This window comes from Danio rerio, chromosome 17 (genome assembly GCF_052040795.2).
Source record: "Danio rerio strain M-AB ecotype USA chromosome 17, GRCz13ab, whole genome shotgun sequence".
Lineage (NCBI taxonomy): Eukaryota > Metazoa > Chordata > Actinopteri > Cypriniformes > Danionidae > Danio > Danio rerio.
In genome coordinates, this window is record NC_141037.1 from 32819803 (window position 1) to 32844792 (window position 24990).

Consider the following 24990-nt stretch of genomic DNA (forward strand, 5'->3'; position numbering starts at 1 on the left):
TGTGTGTGTGTGTGTGTGTGTGTGTGTGTGTGTGTGTGTGTGTGTGTGTGTATGACAAAAGAACATAACATTTTTAAATATGCATTAGGCATTAGTAAATAATACTACAACTAAAAAGGCATTTCTGAAAATAATAATACAATCTAAATCCTCATGATAAAATCTAAAACAGCACCAATGACACACAACAGCAAATCCCAAACTGATTAAGGAGAGATTACATTTATTTTAAACAATCGTATTACAATCAAATGCATGGAGCGATGATTTAATAAGGCTCAGAAAACCCAAAGGTTTCATAGACCAACATAACAGCTTGCTTCAAAAAAGTGCAACTTCTTGAAAATGAAAAACAAATAAATGTTTGAATTACAAACTATTTTAAGAAATGATCTGTCTGTACACATGAAAAAAACAAAACAAAATCATGTTATGGGGTCAGAAGTGATATGCAAAACAGCCCACAAAGGGTGACCGTGTTTTTAAGAAAAGGAAAACAAACAAGGTAATTACATGTACCATGTGCTACAGAAACACCCCCCAGTCACATGACAAAGGCTTTCAGGACAAATGAATGGTCTCAGCTGTTTACATCACCACTGCTTTTTCCACTGGGAATTAACTGCAGCTAGTTGTTGGAGATCAATTCAGTTCATAGTCAGTCCTTTAAAAACATCTTGATCTAAATAGTTTATCTCTTACCACTGCATTTGCTCTTGAATGTAATACTACCTATTGCTTGTACAATTTTGACATCCACATTTTAGACATGTTTTGTATCTTGAATCTGATTGGTGTTAAAATCAGCATGCCAGATGAGTGTTTAGTCTAATAAAATGACATTTCTGGCTACTGCACACAGTCTGCGCAGGATCAGATCCTTAATCCTGACTCTTTATTTGAACATGGCGTTGAAAGATCTGCCAATGATAATCCTTCTGATCTCACTGGTTCCTGCACCAATCTCATAAAGTTTAGCGTCTCTTAAGAAGCGGCCCATTGGGTAGTCATTGATGTAACCATTTCCACCTGCAAAGAGAAACAAGTCAGATCAGACAGGGGTTTACTGAATGAGCAGGATTTCAATTGCTCCATTTTAAAACCCACCACACAATGGCAGACAGTCTAAGAAGTTATAAAATGAGTTTGGAGTAAAAATATGTTGCTATATTTAGCATTTTCACATGCACTGTGTAGTTCACTTTTAACAGGGCTGCACACTATATGGCAAAATTATTGTTATCGTGATAATAGTACTGTATATGCAATAACGCAAATATGTGTGACTAAAGACATTACATTTTATGCATTGGTTGTTTATCTTAATTAGACCAATCCGATGGGGCCTTACTATCTTTATCTCTGCCTCCTCAGCAGTTGCTGTTCTGCTATTGGCTGAAGCATCCCAAAATTGAGAGCTAAAAATAGATACTAAGCATATTTCCATTTTATTTAGTATGCTTAAAAACAGTATGCGAGAAGTACCCAGATGACCTGCTACTACTTCCAGTGAGATTCTGAAGTATGCATCAGAGAATCTGACATGGGTAGTGCATCCGAGATCCATTCGTACTGCTCCAATTCATACTGTATAGAGTGAACTTTTCTAACGGTCTAGTAGTAAATTCAAATGTAGTACCCACTAAGTAGGAGGAAATTTCGGACTCAGCCTGGTGGGAAATGCCAACAGCCAATCAGAGTCAGAATATCTGCTGAGATTTTCCCTCATTCATAGTGTTTTAAAGACAAAATATTTGCATCTTGACACAGTCTTAAGTTTGAATTAGAATTAAAGTCTGATCTAAAGAATATATTTTAAGATCTGAATTTTTTTTTCTTTAATATATTTAAATACATATTTTTATTATAATTTTATAAATAATGGACTTAAAAACATTGCCAATAAAAGAAAACTTTTTCTATTGTAAGAAATATCTTTATCGTAAAACTCAACAACAACATTGCATATTTTTCAGTATCGTGCAGCCTTAACCTAAAAGCGGCACATGCTGCTGTCATTATCATACAACCATTATCTTGATGTCATTATCATCCAATTAAGTCAATTGGACCATTAATTTGAGTAGCTTGTCAGTAAACTATTATTCAGTGGGGTAAATGCTGCTCCATCTGAAAGCACATTTAAACCCCAACAACCAGGGTTTAGACCAGGGGTGGGCAAACTCGGTCCTGGAGGGCTGGTGTCCTGCACAGTTTAGCTCCTACTCTAATCACACACACCTGCTTATAGATTTCTAGAGATCTTGAAGACTCTGATTAGCATGTTCAGGTGTGTTTGATAAGTGTTGCAGCTAAACTATGCAGGACACCGGCCCTCCAGGACCGAGTTTGCCCACCCCTGGTTTAGACCCTGCTTTACTGACAAAATGTGAATGAAAATTGCTTTTGATTAATCATCAAAGAAAAAGCCACGGACAAAAAATATATTTTCTTTAGCTGGTCAAATTACTTGTATGCAAATGCTTTGTTTTACAGCAAAACGCTGTTGAATTCAAATAGGGTTTCTGCAGGTTTCAAGTAAAATTTTGTAAAACTTTTTTAGACCATTATAGAAGAAATTTCAGACATATACAGGGCTTTTTTTTTTTTTTTACATAATATTATAATTAGTTATTTCTTAGCTAGATGTTTTAAATAAATTGTCAAAATAAGCAAACCCTAGTTGTATACATACAACTACAAATACATGTTTCAATAAAACATATCTTTAAAAAAATATCTATGTTAAACTAAATGCATGCACAACAGTCTGTGTCCTCACAATATGGACAATAAATACACAGATAACTTTTAAACAAATATTATTATATGGACAGTAATTAAACCATATTGTAAATAGAGTTATAAATAGAGTTTTGATTTCTAGATAGTTAGTGACTGGATCTGGATGCATGTTGGGTAGCTTTACATGGATATGGGAAAATTAAGACCGGTTTACAATTAGTTAATGCCTACAAAACAAAAATTCAGTGAATGTAAGACTTTAAGGCCTAAAATTTACTTTTTGAAATTTAAGACTTTTAAAGACCCAACAGACACCCTGTTTAAAAAATGGACATGATTCCAGTCAGCTGGATGTGTTATGAATCTGCCTGAAAAAAAGCCCTAAACAAGATGTGTGCCCATGTTCTCCCAATTCATTGTCAAGAGCATGTTTCAATTGGCCAAAAATATCCAAAAAACCAGAGCACTAAATTCTGTCTTAGGTTGCAAAATCTTCCAAACTATACAATCAGATTTTCAAGTAAAAAGGCCCTTTTTTATTTAAAATCTCAAGCATCTTCAGTTTATCATATGTTTTAGCAAAAGATCAGTTATTTTACAGCCTCATTTGCTCTTATTTTCCAAAGGTGCTAATATTTGTGAAGGGCACTGTACAGTATATGTGGCATTTACAATTAATCAGCACATTGAATTTTCAATGATACCAGGCAAATCAAAGTTTCAATTTATTAGCTGTTTAACCCCCCACCCCCCTGTATAGCCCCTGATCTCTGTCTAAGGCACATCAGGAGCGGGGTTTTTTTCTATTTTTTGCTGTTTTAACTATTAGGCACTCACCCAGGCATTGAATCCCATCCAAGGCAACTTGAGTTGCATTCTCAGCACAATAAAGGATTACCCCAGCACAGTCCTACAATAACATGACAAATCAATACTGCTAGTACACACACTCAGGAAGGACTGTATGCATCATTTCCAGGATGATTGGAAACGTTAAAAAAACAGAGCAGTCAAACAACAAAACATTGGGTAAAGAGCTCTTACCTTAGCACTGAAATGGCCTTTGTCACAAGCACGAGCAACGTTGTATAAATACTGTCGACAGGAACTAAGGCGTGTGTACATGTCAGCCATTTTTCCTTGCATCAGCTAGTTTTGGGGGGAAAAAAGGTTGGCAATAGAACGTTAGTTGGTACTGTTTCAGAAATGCACATAGATGAAAATATGTATATATTCAAACATACTACTATTGAAAGTTTGTTGGTAAGATTTTAATATTTTTAAAAGAAATCTCGTGCTCACAAAGTCAGCATTTATTAAATCAAGAATTTAACTGCTAAATTGTAAAAAAAAATATATTTTACAAATATATATTAAAATAGCTGCTTTGTATAATAATGCACTGTATGTAAAACAATCTGTGATTTAATGCTGATTTTTCAGCAATGCTTCTGTGTTTCATATTTCAGAAATCATACAAAAATGCTGATGTGCTGCTCTAAGCATTTCTTCCTTTATATAAAATAGAAAATTCAAATAAACAGCTTTACACACACACACACACACACACACACACACACACACACACACACACAAAAATACAATTTTAATGCCAATTGGATGACCATTTAAATGTTGTAATATATCATGATGAAAATGTATGTTACAATGTAAAATTCTGTAATGTCTTTTAATCAATTTAATGTAAAATTGTTGAATAAAAGGTAATTCCTTCTTTTAAAATATTACTGACCCCAGTTTGAAATAAATTTATGGATATGAATAGATGGTTAAGCATTCATCAAAAAAGTTATAAGATATTACTTGGTATTTACTAGCCAATAGTCTCAGATTCATTTTTGGAAGATGCAGTCACTTCACAGCATCTTTTATTATGTCAACAAACAATAAATCAATGTCTCAAATTTCACACTTGAAAATGGTCCTAAATACATCAGCATCATTTCTGAAGCAATGCAAAAATATGCTTGTATTTTCTTTCTGAAATGATTTACCGTTCATTATAAAATCAAGTTTTAAATATTGCTGTTCATTTCTAAATCATTAAATAATGAATCTTCCAGCTACCTGAAAAAACTTACTGCCCCTATAATACCTCAAGATGCCAAAGATCTGATAAGAGCGGCCGCTAAATTCTTATTTCTCACTTAAAGTGTTTCGGTGGCAGGTCCTACAATATGAAATAGCCCACACAAGAGCATTAGTTTTCCTCCTAGCTTATCTGCTTTCAAATCTGTTCTTAAAATATGTCTTTGGCTTTTAGTTGATCTGTTTTTATGGTTTTGGTTTGTTATACTTTATAGTATACTTGTTTCTACAGTACAAGTATACTTATTTGCTTTATTCTGAAATCCACTGATGACATTTCTTCCAAATTTGATGTACAGTAGTAATTTAAAGCGTTTTTGCATAAAATAATAAAAACAGGTACCGTTTTTTCAGATACGTTTATATTCATTTTAAGACGACACAATACCAGTGTTTTAACTTCTTATCTTATGAACTTATCGTTAACTTAAATCCTTTATCTGTGGAATAGCCATGATATTCAATCACAACAAACTGCTCTTATTTACAATATTTTAATTAGAAATTTTGTAGAAATCTTATTGCAGCTCAATAGAATAAAACAAATAGTAATGTTTTACTAAAAAAATAAATTAAGCAAATTCAGAGAAACTTAAAGTGGTCTCAATTATTTCAAGAGCTATAAAAGAAATAATAAAACTATTCATACATTTTTTTTTACATAAAATTTGTTGGCAAACAGAAATATTATATACTAATATGTGAACATTTAACATATTGAACACAAACGAAACACTTCACTTTACCTGAAAGTGGCCAATTTTCTGTCCAAAAGCTTCGCGAACATGTAGATAAGGAATTGCATGATCAAGCACAGCTTGCATGATGCTGAGGGAATGTGTAAAGTCATCAAACAAACAACTACAACTGGAAATGCTACTGGAAATAAACACAACAAAAATTACCCAACAGGTCCAGAAGCCAGGACGAGTCTTTCCAGGTCCAAACCACTCATCAAAACATAGACTCCTTTATTTAAAGGGCCCAATACATTTTCCTCTGAAACCACAACAAAACGTTTTCAGATTTAGTTTGGAGCCTGAGACATATTTAGCCTCACCAATATGCATGAAGACTAACACACCAGGAATCTTGCAGTCTTCAAAGACGAGTTCACAAGTGCTGGATCCTCTCATTCCCAGTTTATCCAGCTTCTGCGCTGAGCTGAATCCTGGCATACCCTTTACCACACAAACACAATCAATCTGATATGATTATCTATTGAAAATACTTCCTTACTGAACAATAGATTAAAACTGAAATGGTTTATCAGATTCATCAGATTTTTGCAATATGGTTTTAGATACAGTATATCCTAATAAATCATCCACTGGGAAGTGATTTTCCTCTCTGACCTTCTCAACAATGAAAGCAGTGATGCCACGAGCTACTGCTTCTGGGTCTGTCTTAGCATACACGATCAGAACATCTGCATCTGATCCATTCGTAATCCAGAATTTGTTACCGTTTAACACATAGTGATCCCCTTAAAAAAGAAAGAAAGAAATCAAGGCTGTAAGATAAGCAAATATGTGTTGACACCAATGCAGAGGCAAAAATAAAAAACCCTAATATGTCAATACATTACCTGACATAAGTCTTGTCGTTTAATCAAGTTTTAGCAATTACGAATAATAACTTGACTTCTAATTGATCATTTGGTATCAGAAGTAGCTTATATGAAAGGTAATGGCCTCAAGGTTATGCTTATTTTAACAAAATATACCCTGATCATGCCTTGATTTTTTATTATTTTAATAGGACAGTAAGGTCTGACTTTGCTTAGGCAAAAGTCTTGTCACATAACAGAAATAATGTACAGTATAGAATATAAAGTCCTGGTGCAGTGGAAAAAGAATTAATACAGTGTATGACTCCCATGAGCTTGGAGGACTGCATCCATACATCTCTGCAATGACTCAAATAACTTAATAATAAAGTCATCTGGAATGACAAAGAAAGAGTCCTTGCAGGTCTCCCAGAGTTCATCAAGGGTCTTTGGGTTCTTCTTCATCTTACCCCAGACAGGCTTAATAATGTTCATATCTGGTGATTGGGCTGTCCAATCCTGGAACACTTTGACCTTCTTTGCTTTCTGGAACTTTGATGTGGAGGCAGAAGTATGAGAAAGAGCGCTATCCTGCTGGAGAATTTGTCCTCCTTTGTGGTTTGTAATGTAATGAATGCAACCACAAACTATCATTTTTCCTGCCCCAAACGTCACTGATTTCTGTGTCCATTTGGGTTCAGATAGGTCTTTTGCAGTATTTGTGATGATTGGGATGCAGTTCAACAGATGATTCCTCTGATAAATCCAGCTTTTGCCACTTTCTCAAATGATCAACCAGAAGTCAAGTTATTTTTGTTGCTCTTGCAACTGAGACTTTTGTCAGGTAGTGTACATTCACACTCTACATACAATGCTAGAATGTTAAACCCAAGCATAACAAACCTGCTATATTATATAAACGATGATAAAAATAAATAGTAGTGCATTTTTAACTCATAACTAATTTATCATAAATCAAGTAAAATGGTTTTAGTTTTTAGTTTTAATTAATTTGGTAAAAAAGATTGTTGAATATGAATATAATTTATTTGTTATTGTTTATTACATGCAAAAATAACAGAATTAACATTTGTATGTAGGTACAATTGTAAAACAAATTGTATGTAAATCTACAAATCTACTGTATGCATTTGATATTAGACATTCATGCAGACAGTACTGCTTACACATGAAAAAAAAAACGGTTAAAGAAATTACTTTTTGCAATACATAAAGTAAAAAATAGCAGTTATTTGGAATAATACTGCTTTGTAACATTATAAATGTATTTACTGTCACTTTCTGAATAAAGGTATTATTTTATATTTATATATACATTAATTTACATTTATACGTGCATACATGTTTATATTTATTTGCTATTGTATATAATATAAACATAATATAAATAATATGAACATATAATCTAAAACTTTTAAATAGTGCTGCATATGACATAACAAATGCACATAACATGCATACCCAGTTACAACATGTGCATGACAATATAATAGTAAGGAACAGAGTAGAACAGAATTATAACAGAAGGCCAGTCACCTTGTTTTTTTGCTGTCAGTTTCATAGACACTACATCAGAGCCAGAATTAGACTCACTCATGGCCAGAGCACCCACATGTTCACCAGTCAACAACTAAAGTACAAACATAGACATTACTGATAAAACACTGAGCCTAAAATTCTTAATTAGTATGCATTAGGTCATGTGTCTTTTAAAAAAAGCTAAAGTCACTATAAACAAAAGCACCACACATCTTTTATTTCTTTGATATATCCAAGACAAAATGTAGAATGCAGGCATGTGCATATAATGTTTAATAATTGTTTTAATGTTGTAACTGATTAACTTGTAGCTAATTTAATTTAACTGCACAAATACATAAACAAATAAGACTGTCATGATACATTTATAATGGTAACGCGAAACGTCTCATGAATATTAAGGAGATTTTGTGCATACTTACTGTATGTCAACCGCTAAGTGTCTTTTGCTCAGATGTCATTTGAAATGCAAAGATGACATTGTTTGAGATGTCTTTGTTATATCAAAACCTGCCAATGTCTTTGTCATGGCATTGGCAACTTGACTTAACCAAGACAACATAGCTTGTCATAAATCTGTCATAAACATAACTATCATGAGCCCATTTTAATTGCATCATCAATATTTTTGATCATTTTTTCCAATGAAAAAAACTGAATTTGTCCTTAAAGTTTCTCAATAAAAGTGCTAATACTGTCAAATAATTTTATGACAGCATCATTAACATTTAGTGACAAATTCAGTTACAGTACAGACAAGTTATGTTGTTCTGTATTTGTTTTATATATTTGTTTGTCATCTTTGCAAATAAAATATTGTAACTGAACAAATTACATAATGTCAGTTGTTATAACCATACATAAAGTTATGGTTATGGTACCAACAAGTTATGGTACCAACCTACTTATCAAAATATTAATAATCAATGTACACATATAAATAAAATAAATAAATAAATAAATAACACTGTTATTAGTTTAAAAGGTTAATAAGATTAATTAAAAAGCTGTGGTTTGCTTTTGGTGGATCTCATGTAACTGAATGTTTGCCTTGCCTTGATCCAGAAAAAAAAAAACATTAGAGAATAAATAAAATTTATATTGCATGAGATTTATTTTCATAAAATATTATGAGGGCAGGTATAATTATTATAAGGGAATAAATATAATAATAATAATGTTCAAAGATTAATCCTTTATGATAAATATTGCAATCTAGCTCTGTTTCCATGATGACTTTACCTGCAACACAGACACTTGCATGTAAACATTAAAACACTTGGTCACACCTTAGGCATGTACTTCTCTTTCTGCTTCTGGTTTCCATGTCGAACCATCTGATTTACACATAAGTTGGAATGCGCTCCATAGCTGAGTCCAATAGCGGCAGATACACGGGAGATCTCCTCCATAATAATCACATGATCAAGGTAGCCCAGTCCTGTTCCCCCGAACTCCACTGCACACATGGGGGAAAAGAACACAAACTTTAGATTTGCACAAAGAATCCTATCAGACTATTTTCAATAGTGTTTTAGCAGCTGTTAAGTCATCAACAATAGTTATGTTTTATGAAACAGCGTATATGATCCAACCTGGTGCAGTAACTCCAAGCAGTCCAAGGTCACCCATCTCCTTCCAAAACTCCTAGTTTAAAAAAAGAAGAAAATTTTCATATTTGTTATGATTCATTGCTCAAAGCATTAATTCATACAGGGGCTGGACATGGAAACTGAAACACAATAATTTATTAGTATGGTGTATGACCTCCTTTTGCAGCCAATACAGCATCAATTTGTCTTGATAATGACAGATACAGTCCTGCACAGTGACCAGAGGGATTTTGAGCCATTCTTACAGAATAGTGCCCAGGTCACTATGTGAACTTGATACTTGCTGCTTCAAAACAGCCCAAAAGTGGCTCAATAACATTTACATCTGGTGACTGTGCAGGCCATGACAGATGTGTAACTTCACTTTCATGTTCATTAAAACACTCTGTTTTCAATCTTTTTGTGTGTATTTGTGCATTATAATCATGAAACACGGCACAGCCTTCAGGATACAATGTTTGAACCATAGGGTGCACATGGTCCTCCAGAATGGTTCGGTAGTCCTTGACAGTGACACGCTCATCTAGCACAAGTATTGGGCTGAGGCAATGTCATGATATTGAAGCCCAAACCATCACTGATCCACCACCATGCTTCACTATGGGCATGCAATGGTCAGGGTCGTAAGCTTCTTTGGGACTTGGGGATTCTCTACACTGTAACTCTCTCAGAAAAGTCCCGTAAGAAATCAGTAAAGTACATTTTTATCTATAATTGATCATCTATATATGCATGCAGCTGCTACTCAGAAAAGTAAGTAATTTTATCATTTTGTGGTATTGTTTTTTGTGATTTTTGTGTGAAACTTTGTGTTGCCTGCTGTCTTGACCAGGTCTCACTGAAAGAAGAGACAGTACTGTCTCAATGTGATTTCCTGGCTAAATAAAGGAAATAATAATAATAATAATAATAATAATAATAATAATGGCGATGCAGTGGTGCAGTGGGTAGCACGTTCGCCTCACAGCAAGAAGGTCGCTGGGTCGATCCTCGGCTTAGTTGGCGTTTCTATGTGGAGTTTGCATGTTCTCCCTGCGTTCGCGTGGGTTTTCTCTGGGTACTCCGGTTTCCCCCACAGTCCAAAGACATGCGGTATAGGTGAATTTGCGTAGGCTAAATTGTCCGTAGTGTATGTATGTATGTGTGTGTGTGTGTGTGTGTGTGTGTGTGTGTGTGTGTGTGTGTGTGTGTGTGTGTGTGTGTGTGTGTGTGTGTGTTTCCCAGAGATGGGTTGCGGCTGGAAGGGCATCCGCTGCGTAAAAAACTTGCTGGATAAGTTGGCGGTTCATTCCGCTGTGGCGACCCTGGATTAATAAAGGCACTAAGCCATCAAGAAAATGGATGAATAATAATAATAATAATAATAATAATGGTGGACAGACTGTAAAGGTGGACTCATCAGAGAACAAAACATGTTTCACAATGTCCACAGCCCAAGATTTTCGGCACCATTGAAACTGACGTTTGGCTATAGCAGTCCAGCCATGTACTGTATACTGACCCTGTAGAGCTCCCAATGAACAGTTGTGGTGGAATAAGAAGAGTTACACATGTAATTCTGCAATGAGTTGGGCTGCTGTGGTTTTATGTTTTTTTAATACAATCTGGGTTAGCACCCGAACATCAATCAATGAACCTCCATCACTAAATTCACCAGTGTTTCAGTTTTAATGTCCAACCCCTTTTTAAACATTAGGTTTTTGTCATTTACAAAAACTCACCCTCATCTGAGGAAACTCGTTTTTCTTGTCAATCTCATCGGCGTAGGGAGCGAGTTTCTCCTGGAAGAATCTCTGGACTGTCTGTCTGAGCTGGGGTTCAAAGGGAGAATAGATTATAAACTAAAGGGTAATGAAAGCCCATTTCCACCACAAGACTTTTTTTTTTTTTTTACAACTATAAGTGTACATCTTTAATAATTTATGACTTTTTCTTCAAAAAACAACAAAACAAGAATAAAAAACAATTCAGTGATGCCAAATGCACACATTTATCAGTGTATCCCATACAAAAAGTATTGTAGAGCAGGAGTTGCCAATCTTTTCAGCCCGCGACCCCTAAATTAACAATCAAAGATGGTTAAACACATACAAACGTGTACATTGTGCATGCAAAATATGCCTATATAAACACAATCATATTGACAACACAAAAAAGTGTAACAGTCTAACAACCATTTCAGTTTTATAGTCATTTATTAAGTAAATATAAACCTCAACTAAAGAAACTAGTGCACAGCATGTTTTCCGCACAAGTTTATTCCTGGTTTTATTTTGGAGGCCGCCACTCAGTGATCATTCTCAATGCTCAGTTGTGGCCTGTATTTATTTTTAATGTATTTGATTGTTATCAAGGCGTCAGAAAGTTTAACCTGGTGCTTTAAAATCAATCTGCGGCAGCTGACGCTATTGCTGTGCTGTTAATCAAATGTAAACACACCAATCATATGAAAATTTATTTAAAGGCTGATGGCTTTTCATTTGCATGTGGTTGTTTTTTTTACTATTAAAAACAACTATGTTTTATCTTCTGTGGGTTATGAATAAAATATGGTAATTCTAATAGTTGAATAAAATTTTGTTTGACTTGGAAATCACCAAGCAACCCCCTTACGTCCCCCACTTTGGGAACCACTGCTGTAGAGAGGTAGTATCATCATGGTGTGGTGATGATATTAAAGACATTTTGCTGCTGATTACCACAGTCATAAATTAAGGCTGCACATTATATCAAAATATTGCAAAAGTGAAAAAAGCACTAAAACAAAACAACCACTATAAAACTTTAAGATATTTTTTTTTAATAATTCTGTCTAACAGCATCCCAATGTCTGCAACATAATTTATTGATTTATTAAAACAAATAAAATGTATTTAATAATTAAAGGCAAGCGAATGCAGTTAGTACAAATAAAGATTAAAAAACTCCATTAACTTTAATTAAAATCATATTTAAACTAATAGAAACTTTCAAAAATTTAGGGTCAGAAATTCTAAGTTTTTTGAAGAGGATTCTTTTGTTAACTAAATCTAGTAACTAAATCTGCATACTACCATCTCAAAAACATTGCAAGAATTAGATGCTCTGTTTCCAGTGAGGACTTGCTCATGCTTTTATCAGCAGCAGGGTGGATTACTGTAATGGACTCCTCACTGGCCTTCCCAAAAAGACAGTGAAACAGTTACAGCTCATCCAGAACGCTGCTGCCAGGATTCTGACCAGAACCAGACACTCAGAGCACGTCACACCTGTGCACAGGTCTTTACACTGGCTCCCAGTCAAATTCCGACTAGACCTTAAGTTTTATTACTTGTCTATAAATCACTAAATGGCCTAGGACCTCAATACATTACAGATATGCTCACTTAATACAAACCTAACAGATCCCTTAGATCAGTGGTCACCAAACTTGTTCCTGGAGGGCCGGTGTCCAGCAGATTTTAGCTCCAACCCTAATCAAACAGACCTGAACAAGCTAATCAAGGTCTTACTAAGTATTCTTGAATCATCCAGGCAGGTGTGTTGAGGCAAGATGGAGCTAAACCCTGCAGGGACACCGGCCCTCCAGGACCAGGATTGGTGACCCCCTGCCTTAGATCATTAAGATCATATAAACTAGAAATTCCAAGAGTTCACTCAACGTAGGGTGAATCCACCTTCAGCTATTATGCCCCCTCGTTTCTGGAATCAGCGTCCAGAAATGATCAGATGTGTTCCAACATTAGGCACATTCAAATCAAGACTGAAAACATCTATTTAGCTGTGCCTTTACTGAATGCGCACTGGGCCATCTGATCGCACTACTCTTTTCTTTTTCATTCTTTTATAACCTGTTTTAACACATTTTAATCGGTTTCTATATTTTGTTTTTATTTTCTTATTCTTGTCTCTTTCATTTCTGTTTATGTAAAGCACTTTGAATTGCCACTGTGTATGAAATGTGCTATATAAATAAACTTGCCTTGCCAGTTTTTAACCGCATTTATTTGGTAAAAAAAATATTTTAAAAAATCTAATTCTTGAGAAATATTACTACAATTTAAAATAACTGTTTTATAGTGCAATCTATTTTAAAATCAAATGTAATCCTTCGATAGTTAAGCAGAATTTTCTGCAGCAACTACTCTGGACTTCAGAAATCATTCTGACATGCTGAAGAGATAACTTTAATGGCTATTACTTATGTTCAGAATAACAGCACGTATTAAATGTGATTAAAAAATATTGTTTTGTGACACAAATAAATAAAAATATATACATACACACACACACACACACACAAACATATATATATATATATATATATATATATATATATATATATATATATATATATATATATATATATATATATATTGTGGAAAACACTGAGAATAACGGTGACCAAATGCTAAACAATGTGGTAAATGTCATATGTCCTCAAGTTTGTAGTTCTTAAACTTTTAATGATTCCCTCCAATCAAAACGCGCCGTCCAATTACACCCACCCAGCTGTTCGTTTGTCACAAGCAGCAGAGGAAGCACATGTCATTAGTTGCGTAACAACATCGCATAAACAATTAATCATCAAACAAAGTGTCAATATCAAGTCTGGATGTTAACGTTACCTTTTTAATGTCAAGCTTTAACTCACATTTACCGCATTAAACTGATAACTGCCCGTCTTTCAGCTCATACGCAAGGCACGTCAACAGAGCACAGAACAGCGACATTTCAGGTGTTTTGGTTGTGTTTTCAGTTTGTGGGATACCTGGATCTGCTCCTCAGTCAGTCCGTTCACAATGTCGTCCACTGGAACCGCTCCAGCGCATCCGCGACGGGAAACACCAGCACTGACCTTCACGACTCCCTGACAAACACGCAGCGCTCTTCTGACAGCAAACATTTTAGGGAATTTAGTTACAGTGACTTCAGGGTGAAGACAGAGTACAACTGGAGAAAGGTGAATTATGCAACAGGTACAAGAGTGCGGCAGGTGAAGAGTACAGCACTGGGAGCATCACCACAGTAAACAGAAGGAATTCCGCTCTTCTTCTCTTCTGTAGTCGACGTGATTCATTGCCGCTGCTAGAGCTTTACTGGCACCTACTGCGAGGAAGTACAAACTACATTCAAACGATATATGACCATAGAAAAGCACTCGTTTCTACAATAAAACTGTTATTTTTCAACTGTAGGTTACAAAATTATTTAATTGAGTGCTGTGGGCCGAAAGTAAATATAGCAAACTGTAATACATTAAAGTTGCCATGGGTAATTTCCTAATTTAATATTTATAAATAAAATAAATAAAATATATTACTTCAACTGTATTTACTACTGCATTCTCATTTGTTTTTGAAAATGTATATTATTTCTAACGAACTTATTACATTAAAACCATAAAAAACATTTTAAAAATCCAAACAATGGAGTTCAATGCCGAATACACTATGCTGAACTGCTTTTGCCTTGATTTGAATGCTGCTGTCTTTTGCTTTATTATTTAAGTGATAGTGTGTAAAAAATCAAATCTGATTAATTTACAACATTAAATTGAAATATTTAATTTCAGGCTGTTTTTTTTTTTTTGTAGCTCAACAATAAAACAAACGAACAAACAAACAAACAAACAAACAAACAAACAAACAAACAAACAAACAAACAAACAGAAGGTTACTTTAATAGCCATCCCAATCATTTTCCCTCTGGTGAACCAAATCAAAGGATGCAAAGGGTGTTAATTAAGACGTTTTAATTGGTTGCATTTTAGAGTCATATTTTAAGCACCTTTTTTTGCTGGACTAACTGGTTGGATGGTCATCACAACCAAGCATTTTGATGTACCAAAAACATTTTCTAAAGATTTTTAAATACAAATGTATTACATTATATAGGCCTATCATTTAAAAATAGGAATCTGTTAAAGTTTTAAATTAAAAACTAGCATATCATTTCAATATCATTAATTTAAATAGTAAACTGGCCAGCACATTCAATTTCCCTCAGTCACACTGAAGCGACAGTCAAAACCATCTTCACTGGGTTATTTTCACAATTTATTAGCAGTCAAAATAGGACAATTGAGCTAAAGTATTGAACAAATTCTGGACCTTTGTCATTAAGGAATGGGCCTTTCGACCTTTCCCAAAAAGTAAACCTTTTTGCAGTTATTCAACTTGTTTTCTATTAAATTATGAGGTTCAAATACTGCATTTTAGTGACATTTTAAACACAAAGTTTTGCTGAATCAGCTTGTCATGTGGTGATTATAATAACCACTTTTTGATGCAACCAAAGTATTCAGTACATTTTTGTCAAAGTGTTTATCATACTATTTTACCACAAAGTGTTTATTCACAGATGTGCATTTAAACTGAAGGTTATTACAATTTTATAAATAAGGTAATGAGTTTAGAATTTTTTATATTAAAAAAAAGTTGAACAAAGAAATATGAAAATATGCTTGCTTTTAAAATGTTAATTTATTATCATCATGAAAAGTGGAACGTTCCTACCTTACTGCACATGCAAATATTAAAATCTAATCTTATTATTACTAATCTAAATATTGTATTTAGTTTTTGCATTAAGAAGGTTCCACTTAAAAAAAAATTATATATATATATATATATATATATATATATATATATATATATATATATATATATATATATATATTAAGATTTACTTTATTTACCAAAAAAATCTTAATAAAATAAAATCTAGAAAGAAAACAAATATCTACGGTACAGAAAACTCGGTGTTTTGAGTTTCAATGCTACGGCCCCATATCTGGAATTGCTTAAAGCCCCCAAATCACTAAGTCCGCCGATGCTAATAACACAATGCACATGTACTGTCACTTTGATCAAAACCACTGCATGCTCTAAAATGGCGTTTTTCACAACAATGTTTGCTTCACGTCATTCAGCAGCTCTAAAAAGAAAAAGAAAAAACTATTCTTGGAATGAAGAACATATTAATATGAAACTCTTATGAAGCTCTTTTCAACTTAAATAACATCTTACGCACTAAAACATTCGTCAATGGCTCTTCGCGGAACCATATGACAACTTTCGTAAACAAAGTGAAGGTTTAAACCCGATATCAACAAACAGCAGCGTGCTCGAAGACTACACTGAATAAGGAAATGAGCAGTCAAGCGAAATTCAAACAAATTAAAAGTCAGGAAGAGTGGCGAAACGTTTCAAATGCGGAAGATGTGTGTTGACGGAGCTCACGCGCTGTTTACAGGCAGGGGCCCCCGCCGTGAACGCGCGTCTACGGGCTCGCACTGAGCACTGAGCAACTTATCTGGATGGAGATCGTTTGTTACATAGTAGCCAACTGGAAATAAAGTCACTGGACTGAATCGACGCAACATCAACGCTGGGGGTTTACTTTAGGGGCCCCCTACTCATTCACTATCGCAGCGAGTGACAGTGGGTGGGATAAACAAGGCTCCTGTCACCTCTCTCTCACTTACTCTCGCTCGCTCTCTCACTCTCTTTTTCTCGATGCCCAAACAGAGGCGGAGGTCTCTGAGAGAGGCGGTGTGCTCCCGGTCGTCTCCGGTTTGCGACGGATCAGGGAGAGGAGGAGGAAGAGGAGGAGGACGCGCAGGAAACTTTTCATCCACACAGATTTGTGATGATCAAGCACAGATGGCGGAACAGTACAGCGGGCAAGCAGGCGTTCTCTCGGACAGTCACCCGGGGAGAGGGTGCACGGTGCCGCAGGTGACCATCACGTCGGACGGGGACTCGCGGGAGATCACCGAGGAGGACCTGGAGGAGGAGGTGAACGGACGACTGCGACGCAAACTCTCCAACTCCTCCATCTCCTCTAATGGCTCCTCCACGGCGTTTGACGAGTCTGAGGATGATTTGCTCAGCGACAACGAGACCAAGAGCAAAGGCATCGTGACTCTGGAGCATTTGGGGGACTCGGTGGACTCAGCAGAGGTGAGTGATTCACATGCTACAAGCAGAAAAAAACAACAATGAGTTTAGAGAGGTAGCAGCTCGGATATTTGGCTGCAGGTTTGGTCTTGTATGAAGGGAAACCTGAGATGGTTTCTCCTGTGAATGTTTGTCAGTATTGCAACACTGTTGAAAAAACATAGTGGTTCAAGGCTCTGGTGGTTCCACAAGACTTGTGCTTTAGTGTATTCAAATGAGTTTTGTTTTTCACTGGTTATTTGGGGAACCAGACTGTCCTAGTTCTTGTGGAACTGTGAAAGTGTCTTTTTGGAACATTTTAGTTATTGTACTAAATGTCCTTTATTTGAGGAGGTGGAGGTATTACTACTATGTTCTTTTACAAACTGTTCACTGAGTTATTTAAGGTTTATGTTATGTGGGCAATCAAAAATGGGTCTTCTATTGCAATGCTGCAGAAACACTGCATGGATTTATTTTTTAAAGTTGATCACTTTTTTAGCTGCAAACAAAGTTGTTAATTTCCAACTCCAATCTTCTACTAAAAAATCTTTTAAATAATCTATAACGATGTTATTATAAACTTATAACATAACCTAGTTGTGGGTAATGTTATTAGCTGTTATAATCAAACATTATAGAATTTTTCATGTTTTTTTAAACATTTTAGTGACAAAAAATTTATGAAACAACAAAATATAAGTGTTGTGCTATAGCCAACCATTTATTATTTATGATATACAAATTATACTGTATTATATGAGTTTCTGTTATTTTGAATATGTATTTTTATTTATATATGACTTTGACCTAATTAAAATAATTCTCAAAACACAAAACAGCATCTAGAAAATATAAGTTTCTTAATAATTGTCTTAAAATTCCCAATTCTCCAGATTTATCAGAATAATTAAGAATGTGTGGTTAAAATGTTAATATTTATTTTTCCCTAAAAAGGTCCGATAACATTTCACCCAAATTTAAATGTTTTTCTTTTATTTATAATGTGTTTTTTTAGATTACCAAGCCTTTTCATTTATTGTGATTTAAATCAATCTTTCAAAATTTCTTACCTCTTCTGAATTTAAAACATTGGCATGTGTCTAAAAACATGGTACATTTTTTATTATTCTGTGTAGAAACCCTTTTTGTAAATGACAGTGTTATTTAAATTTTTATAATGCTTTTTTAAGATTACCAAGCCTTTTCATTTATTGGGTTTATAAATCAATGCTATTGCACCAAATATTGCTTTCTTACCTCTTCTTAATTTAAAACATTGACATGTGTCTGAAAACATAGTAGCTTTTTATTATTCTATGTAAAAACCACTTTGTAAATGACAATAATATTAACATTATTTAAATTTAGGAATAAATGTCATGTCTTACTGTAAGAAAATTAAATTTCACTATAAATATAGAGAAACAGATAATATTCAAAAGGTCCTTTAATTTTACCATTCTGCATATTTAATATATTGTTTTATATTAATATGTAGAGTATATTGCGTAATTTTGACTCAAAATAATAAAAAACAAATATAACTAGGCCTTTGACCTAATTAAAATAGGTGTGAAACCTAAATGCAAAACCACATCTAGAGCAACACACATTGGTTTAAGTGGACATAGTACTCATAACCATAAAGTTATAGCATTTTTTATTCCCTGTCCTGAATATTAAATATATATTTGAAAATATAGAAATAATGTTCAGTGTTCGTTGTGATTCATAACTTATATGGTAAATATAGACTTTCCGGTGTATTAAAATAGCTTTTTTTTATTATTATTATTATTATTATTAGTAGTATTAGTATTATTACAAACTCTCCTTAAAATAAGACTATTCGAAACCAGTCATGAGACCAGCAATGAGGAACTGTTTTGTTGTAAAGTTATGAAACTCTTTTTTTTAGTCTGTTCTTGAGTCACCAAATTAGTCTTTTGATACCTGTCTCTGTATGTTGAGAGCTTTCATTTCTACATACAGTAGGCATTAAAAACAATTGATTGAAATCGGCACATTTTCAAATAACTTCAGCATTCACGCATGATATGTTCCATTTGTTTGTTGTAAAGACTCATGCGGGTTCATCATGATGGTATTTGTGTGGGTGTTTCAGATAATTGTTCTAATAACAAAATCATGTCTGTTCATCATGTTGTCAAAACCGCTGTATGATGTGACATGACACATGACATCGGCAGCTAGATTTGGATCAGGAAGCTTTTGTACATTCTTTCTGGTGTAGTATTTACAGTAGTGGGCAGTGAAAATATCCATGCACAGCAGATCAATATGTTTTTTTCCCCCCTCGTTGTTTACAAAGTAGGCTGTTCAGAATTTTTATCGGAATTGTTTATATTTTGTTTGCGTTAAGTATCTTCGATGTAGTTTGAGTTGAACAAATATCAGAGGCGTGCAGCTTTAATAAGCTGGCAGCACTCTGAGTGGTGAAATAACAAGCTCAACAGGCTTAACTGCTATGTGCCAAATCTTTTTTTCTCTCTTGTGCATACTTGCTTGTTGTTAATTTCATTAGTGGTGACATTTGCAAATTGTTTGGAAAATAGTTATGTTAGTAAATGTGACAAACAGTGTTGATGCTTTCTGAATGTGACTGATCTATGCTTAAAAAAAGCTTGGTAATACTATTTTAATGGTCCATTTTAAGATGTTGACTGTAAGTACTGTAAATACACGTCAACTAACTTTCATTATTTAGTATTAGTAGGCTGTTGTGGTTAGGGTATGCCAATATAATAAGTTGACGTTACTTACACTCAGTAAAATATGTCAAATAAAGATAAAGTTAACAAAATCAAGCAGAAATTCTGCTCTGATACTTTAGTCACTGTTAAAGTCTTGCAAAATTTTACTCTTAGTACTCTTAGTCATCAGAATGTCTATAGGGAACCATCAAAATAAAGTGCTAACAGATGTAAATAAATCAGCTTAACCTGGGTCTCCAACTCAGCAAGCATAGATGTTAAAGATAATGACGCAAGTCCCTTTAAGACGTTTCACTAGGTGACCATCTTTGGAATGTCTCTCTGGCAGTCGTGCATGTAAAGCTCCTGTCAGTTTGAATGGAAAAAAACCCCATCAAATTCTCGAAAGCTGTTTGTCAAGCTTACCATTATAGATTTAAGGTCATGGATGAAATCTGGCAGCACGCATCTCAGAAATGTTCTTCCTTGTGCTCAAAAACCATTTAAAAACACTATTTTTCAGAATATTTAGTGTTTCTTCTCAATTTAAAATGTATGTTGAACTGAAATTACAGTAGCATAAAAATAGAGCTTAAAGCATCTGTACGTAGCATACAGTAGATTTATACAGTAAATCAGTGGCCGCATTGCTATAAAATCAGAAGTTGGGCTGCTTTGGAAAAATATCAGAATTGGAGGAAAACAGACATTGCGATATTTTGTTTTTCGGCGACAGATTTCTGTATGAAGACTATTTCAGGAGTGGATCTGTATAAAACATTTTTCGATTTTACACTTTATTAACACTTTATTTTAAAGTTTATATTTCATATGTGCTCGGCACTTACTCTAGTAATAACATTATACATAATTACATGCAACTAACCCTAATTCTAACATAACCATATAGAAAGTATTTGTAATTAATATTAATATTACTTACTTATATAGTTAAATGTAGCAAGGGTATTGTAAAATAAATTATTAACAAAATTCAAACATCAATTAATACAATAGATATACATCAAATTAACAGTGCTTTATGTTTTTCACTGTAAAAAAAAAATTATTTCATGTTGTCCCAATTATTTTTCATAATGTTTAAAATAGTTTTTTGCCTGCAAAAAGAATTGTGTTGTTTCAACTTATTTTAAACAAGTAGTTTGAACAAGCAAAACCTTTTAATATATAACATATAACCTTTTATAAAATGTATTTATCGCAATAAATTAAATGCAATAAATCATTGTTTAACCAACAATTATGAATGCTTTAAGCGTTAAACATTTACACATTAAAAGGCTTTAAAAAAACAAATGATATTCACTTTGTTATGGTTAAAATTACACCAAAAATACTTAAGACCAAATACACATTTCTGAAACTGCTGCCTGGTCAACTGTCAACATAACTGACAGCATAAGAAACAATATATTGTGCTGCATTAGTTGAAAGAGCAATCCTAATTTAAGAAAAAATATCATATTCAATTCAGTTCAATTCAAGTTAATTTATAGCGCTTTTCACAATGATTATTGTTTAAAAGCAGTTTTTAAAAAGGCGCACATTATTGCATTATTGTTATTAGTTACCATAACTTTATTAGTTACTAACATTACTAATAAATATCACAGAGTGATGACAAAGCCTGGAATAATAATACACCATGGCTTCCCTGTTTTTTTTTTCATTTGGGGCTTTGCAACCAAAATAAGGTCTGTGGTAGACACAACTTGACTATACTTGAATGTTTTGTTCTACAACATAAACCACACAGACGCACAACCCAACAGTTCTTATCTTACTTGAAACCTATGTTGTATAAAGTACACACAACATTACAAATATTGAGTCTTGTTTAGATTATAGAACTTGAGCAATACATTAAATTATTGGCAGGTTCCATTTACAACAAAAGTAGAAATCTCTTAACACTGAATGGAAAGCTGCTGTTACAAATCATTTTTTTTTTTTTTTGTCAGTTAAAGTTTGGCTTTAGTGCCAAAGCAACATTGAATTCACTAGTTGCCTCAGATCTGTATAAATACAGATACATACAGGGTAAATATAAATAATAGGGCAGTTTTTAACCATTTTTACAAATAAAGATGTACAAATAATACATTTAACACTTAACAGACACTTAAGAGTGCTTAACATATCTAACCAATCTTCTCCTAATGTTTGTTTCTCGCCTATGCCATGTCTGTGATTATATTCAATGGATGTCTCATGCGTTGTGCTCATTCACAGCCATAGAAGGCCTTCGCTGTCATTGTACTTTAAACACTTTGCCTCTGTAAATCTGGACGCCACGTCTGCACAATATCTCCTTGTCGCTTTTCAGAGAGATGCACATCTTGCACTGAATGAACTGATCAATGTTGATCTTCTTTGTCACAATAAAAGTCAAACTCAATGACACCATAGTAAGCCATTCAGAGCCTTTAAATTGAATGTTTGTGCAGACTTGTTCCAGACATCTTTTTAAAGAAAGAAAGCACATATGGTGTCACAAAATGACAAACACTTTTTATCAGGCCGTATCAAAACATAAACTCTTTGCCGCTTGACATTTAAGAAGAAGCCACAGTGTCACAAACAAGTTTCCATCTGCAGTTTGACGGTGAAGCAACTTTAGGTCAGTTTTAAGACCTCACTGGAGGAATTATACGATTGAAATGGAATGTTTCTAGCTTTTCAAGCACATTTTAATTACAAAAAAAGGAGAGAAGGCAAAAGGAAAAAAACATTTCTATTTTTGTCTTATTAGCAAATAAAATATACCAAATGTGTCTAGTTCAACTTTTGGTTTTATATTTTCACTTAAATGTGAATTTAATGCCATAAATGCCTCATTTTTGTATTTACTACATTCCTTGAAGAATAAAATGGATGAGTGTTAGGTCTTTTTTGTTATTTGGTATGCGATATGTTTATTGTAGGTAAAGCTTTTTATGTTTTAATAAAAACATGTCACACTTTTGTAAATTGTGATTGGTGGTTGTTTGAGTGTTGGCACCATGATGTTTGACTTGTCTGCATGACTGTCCAGTTCAATATTTAGTTATGGGTGTGTTACAAATGTATGTGTGTGCACAGCTCCACAGTGTGCAGGGTATAGCCTTTGGTTTATGGCTTTTCTCTGTATTTATACAGGGCCGTACGCACGCAGTGTGCTTGACTTTAAAATGATGTGCCGTCTGGATCTTATCCAACCCTCTAAAGCAGTTTTATGAACTATGTTCAGTTTAAAGGCTCTATTATTATTGCGTAAAGAGGGTTTTCAAATCAGCTCTTGTACCTGAAGGTTGACTTAGGCAAGTTGGCAAACTTGATTCATGCATGAAGAAAGTAACAAATGAGTTTCTTTCCATGTCAAGTGGAAGAACAAACACTGCACTTCAGCTACACCCTTACGATTTCAACACCCACAGTATACACTTTTCACAAGCAATTTAAAAACAAAAAATAAACAAATAAAAAAAAGGAAATAGCTAAATAAAATAAGTAAACTAAGGCCATCTATTTAAGGATTTGACTGCCATATAAATGCTAATAACAGACTTACACACAAAGTGGACCTGGGCTATTAAACCAAAGTCATTTTAATGAATTAAATCAGTTTAGCTGAAAAAGTAAGTGGGCAATAATGTGCCCATCCTATATTTTTTTCTTACTGAATATTTTGGTTAAGTCAGAAGTATTTATGTAGAATTATTAGTATTACTGCATTTCTTACAAGATAAATGCACTTCTGAATTCAGAACAACAGTCATAGCCACCATATTGAAGAGTTTTTCTAACCTGAACTCATCATAGGACCAAGTGATGGACACTTTTTGCTCCCATAATTCCTTGGCCATGTTTAATATGTTTCACAAATGATCCAATTCATGAAGACGTCTGTTTTTAGGTATAGTTTAAATTCTCACTTGTGAGTTATGTGAAAAAAGTGGCATCAATTTTAAATCTGTGCACACAGAGTCAGGATTGTTATAAACAATCACACACTTATCTGAATGCAATGGTCAATCAGAAGAATTATTTACTGTTTTTGTTGCAAATAAGTTGAATCTTGTTTAGTGTGTGGATTCTGCATGTGTGCTCACAAACTCTGTCCTCATGAACAACAAACTGAAGATACACTGTAAAGGCGAGGTCACACTTCCATTCATACATATGCGAATGCACCAAATTGCAAACACAAACTTGTGCGACAAGTTTTGCATGTCGTGAGATTGCCGAACTCTGACTTGCGGATTTGAATCATGTGAATGCTTGAGTTCAATAAAAGATCAAAACACAAACTCTCGGTACAGAAATGTAAAATATGGAGCAATTACTCGTTTGGTCAGTGTCATCTTGTTTTAATGTGCACCTTTTTGTAGCACCATCTGACCTAATTTCACAAGCTGAAATTCTAGTGCGATCACGGCTTTAGTAAGACATTAATGTCCTCAGCGAATAAAATAGGAGCTTTTGTGCAAAGCCATAACTAACTTTGTGGACGCTTTTTTTTTCTATATGATTTGCAATTTCCCCACACAACAATTTAAAAAATGTTAAAAGATTTTCTACAAATCAACTTAAATTATTACAATTCTTAATTGTTGAGCCCTTTAAGTCTTTGTACAATAAAAAAAATAGTAATTTACAGGTTAAACCTTCTTTTGTATAGTATTACTGTGTGAAAGGGGCTAATGTCTTGATACTGATACATTTCATTGGTAACTAATTATAAAGTAGTCTGAGTTACTGTAATAACTGGTTAA

At 34.0% G+C, this 24990-nt stretch overlaps 3 protein-coding genes across 5 annotated transcripts in view; 2 read left to right on the forward strand and 1 right to left on the reverse strand.

The window, feature by feature from the left end:
• Positions 1 to 24990, forward strand: part of LOC147839992 (uncharacterized) — a 782854-nt gene that overhangs the window by 61120 nt on the left and 696744 nt on the right. The gene's annotated exons all lie outside the window — the stretch shown is intronic.
• On the reverse strand, positions 207 to 14619 carry ivd (isovaleryl-CoA dehydrogenase). Of its 2 annotated transcripts, none has more exons than XR_015512466.2 (12): positions 14327 to 14617; positions 11298 to 11387; positions 9559 to 9610; positions 9253 to 9422; positions 7961 to 8054; positions 6210 to 6340; positions 5939 to 6035; positions 5760 to 5853; positions 4224 to 5682; positions 3790 to 4163; positions 3583 to 3655; positions 207 to 1029 (listed from the first exon to the last, which is right to left on the reverse strand). XR_015512466.2 is itself a non-coding variant. In NM_201491.1 (12 exon segments), coding segments are annotated over 12 exon segments (1257 nt in total). In that variant the 5' UTR covers positions 14462 to 14619; the 3' UTR covers positions 209 to 895.
• The window catches only part of itpka (inositol-trisphosphate 3-kinase A), a 33757-nt gene continuing 25505 nt past the window's right edge, over positions 16739 to 24990 (forward strand). The window contains 1 exon segment of one of the 2 annotated variants that reach the window (NM_001326476.2): positions 16739 to 17522. In NM_001326476.2, the coding sequence (NP_001313405.2) occupies positions 17076 to 17522 (447 nt within the window). In that variant the 5' untranslated portion in view covers positions 16739 to 17075. 2 annotated transcript variants of the gene reach the window in all.